At 49.6% G+C, this 5,873-nt stretch overlaps 1 protein-coding gene across 27 annotated transcripts in view; it reads left to right on the forward strand.

Moving 5' to 3' along the window:
- The window catches only part of TNRC6C (trinucleotide repeat containing adaptor 6C), a 151,425-nt gene that overhangs the window by 142,590 nt on the left and 2,962 nt on the right, over nucleotides 1-5,873 (forward strand). For all 27 annotated transcript variants that reach the window (XM_054670177.2, XM_063799368.1, XM_063799367.1 and 24 more), the window contains 2 exons: nucleotides 3,863-3,933; nucleotides 4,803-4,942. In XM_054670177.2, coding sequence (XP_054526152.1) covers nucleotides 3,863-3,933; nucleotides 4,803-4,942 — 211 coding nt within the window. The remainder of the gene's footprint in view (nucleotides 1-3,862; nucleotides 3,934-4,802; nucleotides 4,943-5,873) is intronic.

Here is a 5,873-nt window from a genome sequence, read left to right on the forward strand (position 1 = left end):
GTACCTCCTTTGTAAGGACCCCTGCCTGTAACTCTGGAGGCTGGGAGGGCTTAGGAGGGCACCAGGGCCACCCTAGATGTCCATCCAGGGCAGTAGCTGGGTGAGCCTGGTGTTTTTAGCATCAGCCTAGGTGTGCCGGCACGCAGCAGGTTTGCTCTGGGCCAAGAGGTCCCAGGCAGTTCCAGCACCCATTGAGGGCCTACACTGGCCAATTCTATCCTCAGGAGTGTGGCTGCCCCACACTGGGCCATCAGAGGCCTGCACAGCGCTTTAGGCTCTCTGCCCCCATGACTCCCCTTCACACAGAGATCTGGATTTCTGCTTTTTATATTTGCTTCTCCACAAGATGTCACTGGGACGTAAGGCTTTTGCAGGCCCAAAACAAAACAAACCCCACCAGTTTGAAAAAACAACTCTCATAATATTGCAGTTTCTCTCAGGTGCTGCATGTCGAACCTCAGAGATGAAAGAAATGTACTGGGAATTTAGGAAACTGAAGATTTACACCAGCATGGGCAACAAAGTGAGACCCCATCTCCACAAAAAATAAATTAGTGGGGCATAGTGGCACATACCTGTGATCCCAACTGCTGGGGAGGCTGAGACAGGAGGATGGCTCAAGCCCAGGAGATTGAGGCTACAGTGAGCTATGCTTGAGCCACTGCACTCCAGCCTGGGTGTAATAATAATAAATAACAAAAATTTTAAAATCAGCTACAGATAGTGTATTAGTCCATTTTCACACTGCTGATGAAGACATACCCGAGACTGGGCAATTTATAAAAGAATGAGATTTATTGGACTTACAGTTCCATGTGTCTGGGGAGGCCTCACAATCCTGGTAGAAGGTGAAAGGCATGTCTCACATGGCAGCAGACAAGAAGAGAGAGAGAGCTTGTGCAGGGAAACTCCCATTTTTAAAACCATCAGCTCTCATGAGACTTACTCACTATCACGAGAACAGCATGGAAAAGACCTGCCCCCATGATTCAGTTAACCTCCCACTGGGTTCCTTCACGAAACATGGGAATTGTGGGAGTTACAATTCAAGATGAGATTTGGGTGGGGACACAGCCAAACCATATCATTCTGCCCCTGACCCCTCCCAAATCTCATGTCCTCACATTTCAAAACCAATCATGCCTTCCCAGCAGTCCCCCAAAGTCTTAACTCATTTCAGCATTAACTCAGAAGTCCACAGTCCAAAGTCTCATCTGAGGTAAGGCAAGTCCCTTCCACCTACAAGCCTGTAAAATCAAAAGCAACTTAGTTACTTCCTAGATAAAATGGGGGTACAGGCATTGGGTAAATACAGTCATTCCAAATGGGAGAAATTGGCCAAAACAGAGGGGCTCAGGCCCCATGCAAGACCAAAATCCAGCAGGGCAGTCAAATCTTAAAGCTCCAAAATGATCTTTGACTTCATATCTCGCATCTGGGTCATTCTTAGGCAAGAGGTTGGTTACCATGGTCTTGGGCAGCTCTGCAGGGTACAGCCTCCCTCTTGGCTGTCTTCACGGGCTGGTATTGTCTGCAGCTTTTCCAGGCACACAGTGCAAGCTGTCAGTGGATCTACCATTCTGGGGTCTAGAGGACGGTGACCTTCTTCTCATAGCTCTACTAGGTGGTGCCCCAGTAGGGACTTTGTGTGGGGGCTCCAACCCCACATTTCCCTTCCACACTGCCCTAGCAGAGGTTGTCCATGAGAGCCCTGCCCCACAGCAAAGTATTGTCTGAACATCCAGGCATTTCCGTACATCCTCTGAAATCTAGGTGGAGGTTCCCAAACCTCAGTTCTTCACTTCTGTGCACCCAGAGTCTCAACACCACGTGGAAGCTGCCAAGGCTTGGAGATTGCTCCCTCTGAAGCCATGGCCCAAACTGTACCTTGGCCCCTTTCAGTCATAACTGGAGCGGCTGGGACACAAGGCACCAAATTCCTAAACTGCACACAGCATGTGGACCCTGGGCCTGGCCCATGAAGCCATTTTTTCCTTGTAGGCCTCTGGGCCTGTGATGGGAGGGGCTTCTCTGAAGACCTCTGACATGCTCTAGAGACAGTCTCCATTTTCCCCATTGTCTTGGGGATTAACATGCAGCTCCTCGTTACTTAGGCAAATTTCTGCACCCAGCTTGAATTTTTCCTCAGAAAATGGGATTTCCTTTTTTTTTTTTTTTTTTTTTTTTTTTGAGATGGAGTTTCACTCTTGTCACCCAGGCTGGAGTACAGTGGCGTGATCTCGGCTCACTGCAACCTCTGCCTCCCAGGTTCAAGTGATTCTCCTGTCTCAGCCTCCCGAGTAGCTGGGACTACAGGTGCCTGCCACCATGCCCGGCTAATTTTTGTATTTTTAGTAGAGATGGGGTTTCCCCATGTTGGCCAGGCTGGTCTCAAACTCCTGACCTCAGGTAATCCACCCATCTCAGCCTCCCAAAGTGCTGGGATTACAGGCGTGAGCCACCGTGCCTGGCCAATTTTCTGAACTTTCATGTTCGACTTTCCTTATAAAACGGAATGCTTTTAACAGCACCCAGGTCACCTCTTGAACGCTTTGCTGCTTAGAAATTTCTTCTGCCAGATACCCTAAATCATCCCTCTCAAGTTGAAAGTTCCACAGATCTCTAGGGCAGGGGCAAAATGCCACCAGTCTCTTTGCTAAAACAACAAGAGCCACCTTTTCCCCAGTTCCCAACAAGTTCCTCATTTCCATCTGAGACCGCTGCAGCCTGGACTTTATTGTCCATATCCCTATCAGCATTTTTGTCAAAGCCATTTCACAAGTCTCTAGGAAGTTCCAAACTTTCCCACATTTTCCCGTCTATTTCTGAGCCTTGAGTTCCAACCTCTGCCTGTTACCCAGTTCCAAAGTTGCTTCCGTGCCAAGACCAGCTTGATCAGGGAGACCCTAACCCAGAGGCACTAGAGGAATTAAAGACACACACACAGAAATACAGCGGTGTGAAGTGGGAAATCGGGGGTCTCACAGCCTTCAGAGCTGAGAGCCCTAAACAGAGATTTACCCACGTATTTATTAACAGCAAGCCAGTCATTAGCATTGTTTCTATAGATACTCGATTAACTACAAGTATCCCTTATGGGAAATAAAGGGATGGGTTTGGCTAGTTATCTGCAACAGGAGCATATCCTTAAGGCACAGATCGCTTGTGCTACTGTTTGTGGTTTAAGAACGCCTTTAAGCAGTCTTCCGCCCTGGGTGGGCCTGGTGTTCCTTGCCCTCATTCCGGGTAAACCCACAACCTTCCAGCATGGGCGTTATGGCCATCATGAATATGTCACAGTGCTGCAGAGAGTTTTTTTTATGGCCAGTTTAATGGCCAGGTTTTGGGGTGGGGGTGGGAATCATGGGAGTTACAATTCAAGATGAGATTTGGATGGGGACACAGCCAAACCATATCAGATAGTTTGAAAGTAATGGTTTCTGCCTTTTAGCAGCAGCCTTTAGGGATTTGCTCTGTTGTATTAACCAGAAGAACCTGGGAGCACTGATTCCACACCGGGTCTGGGGACAGGCAGAGGTGGAGAGCAGAGCTTCCCTGGAGATTCTCGGGCCTCATCACCCCTGTCTCTCCTGGCACAGATGGGAAAACACAGGCCTCCTGGGCTGGTGGGAAGATCCAAGAAGTCAGAGTCACCACAGGGAAGTGGGAAGGGGGGTCTGCAGGGACTGTGAGGTTTTGGTTTACCAAAGATAGCATGGGCCTCCCAGGCTGAGAAAGGCTTTCCTAAAGCACGCAGTGACGGCCTGTGCTGTCCCACACTTCAGCACAATAAGAAGTGGGGAGGGCCGCACTATCCACTGGCACGGGGCCTTGTCAACCAGGTTCTCCCCTCTTGTTGCAGGTTCTGCCTGGAGCACCGACACCTCAGGAAGAACCAGCAGCTGGCTCGTTCTTCGAAACCTCACTCCCCAGGTGCAATATGGTGCCCCTGCATCACTGAGCATGATCCAGGGAGGGTTCCCGCTTGGCCCCCAATGCAGATGAGGCTGTCTGGTGGGGCAGGATAGTTGGGGGTTCTTGGTCAGGGTCCATAAGTGACGCTGCATGGGAGGAGATGAGCAAGTGCCAGGATTGGCTCCAGCAGCGGCAGCAGATGGGGCCCAGGGGCCTCTTTTAACCATGTTCCTGGTGAATTGTTTGTTTACCCACCAGAGGCTGGAAAAGTGTGCTCTGTAAATAGAATTGTTTATTTTACAACTAGCCATTCAAGAGTGGTTGGGCCTGGCTGGGCGCAGTAGCTCATGCCTGTAATCCCAGCACTTTGGGAGGCCGAGGCCAGGGATCACCTGAGCCCAAGAGTTGGAGACCAGCCTGGGCAACATAGCAAGACCCCATGTGTGTATTTTTATAACATTTTTTAAAAGAGTCGTTTGGCCACATCAGACTGTGGGGCTAGCCAGTCCCTTCCCGGGACCCAGGCCACACCCACCTGCACGTCTCCCAAGTCTGTTGTCAGCAGCTGGACCCAGGTGCCTTTTGCAAACCAGAGGCTCTGTGCGACGTGCTCTGGTGAAAGGAGAGCAGAATTCAAAATGGGGTTTTTCTCCTTCCTCTGATTAGCCTAACTTATAAAATGTAACTGAAACATCCAAGTTTTTAGTTACACGTTTGGCCACAGAGATATAAAACGTTAATGTTGTAAAACCACATATTATTAGGCCTTTTAAAGAAAAACATTCCTAGTGTTTAGTGTATCCAATTTCATATGTTTTTTCTTTGGAAGGCTGTAGTGAAAGAAATCAGAAGAAAGCTCATTCATGCCCCTGTGCTTCCTCTATCAGATTGATGGTTCTACACTGCGGACATTGTGTTTGCAACATGGGCCTCTTATCACATTCCACCTGAATCTGACTCAAGGCAATGCTGTGGTCCGGTACAGCTCCAAGGAGGAGGCTGCCAAGGCCCAGAAGTCTCTGCACATGTATGTTTTCTCACAGCCACCTCAGCGCTCCAAGTAGCTCCCCATCCCCCAGAGCATTAGGTTAGGGGTGTTGCAGGGGTGTCCTGAGCCACCATAGCAGAATCCCACAGGCTGGCCACCCTCCCACTTCTGGAGGCCAGAAGTCTGACACCTAAGATGAAGGTGTGGGCAGGGCTGGTTTCTCCTGAGGCCTCTCTCCTTGGCTGTAGACAGCTGCCTTCTCCCTCTGTTCTTATATGGTCGTCTCTTTGTGCATGTCTGTGCCGTAATCTCTCCTTCTAAGGACACCAGTCCTGCTGGACTAGGGCCTACCCATGTGACCTCATCTAACTCATTTAATTCCCGCCTTAAAGACCCCATCTCCAAACATAGTCACATGGGGAGGTACTGGGGGTTAGGACTTCAACAAAGGAATTGGGGAAAGGCGACACAGGTCAGTTCCTCACAGGTATCTTGGGACTTACTGGTTTTTTTCTGCTGCTGAGTTGCTGTGTCTACTCCCTCCCTGTGACACATTCCTACACAGGGCCCAGCAGTGGTCCTCACAGCCAACCCTTCACCCTAGTGAAAGGTTGCTTTTGATAGAAGTACGAGTAGACCTGATCAGTAACATCACTTGAGACATTGGAACCTAGAAATTAGTCATTCCTGTTTTTAGCCCAGGATGCAAATGACACTGACCCTAAACGAGCCCACATTTAATGATCTGTTCACGCACTTGAAGATGTACTCTGTGTACCAGTACGATGTTGCCGCTAGAAGTCTGAACTGAGCAAAACATTCACAGTCTGGGTTTGGAAATAGCAGTGGCAAAACAGAAGCCACAGGATGGCTTCCATGTGGGGCCTTTCCCAATACAGAGAAAGCCAGTGCCACGAACTCAGCAGGACTTGGGGTGGCCCTGTTCACGTGCCCCATCTTGCTGTTGCAG

The sequence above is a fragment of the Pan troglodytes genome, chromosome 19, assembly GCF_028858775.2.
Source record: "Pan troglodytes isolate AG18354 chromosome 19, NHGRI_mPanTro3-v2.0_pri, whole genome shotgun sequence".
Classification (NCBI taxonomy): Eukaryota; Metazoa; Chordata; class Mammalia; order Primates; family Hominidae; genus Pan; species Pan troglodytes.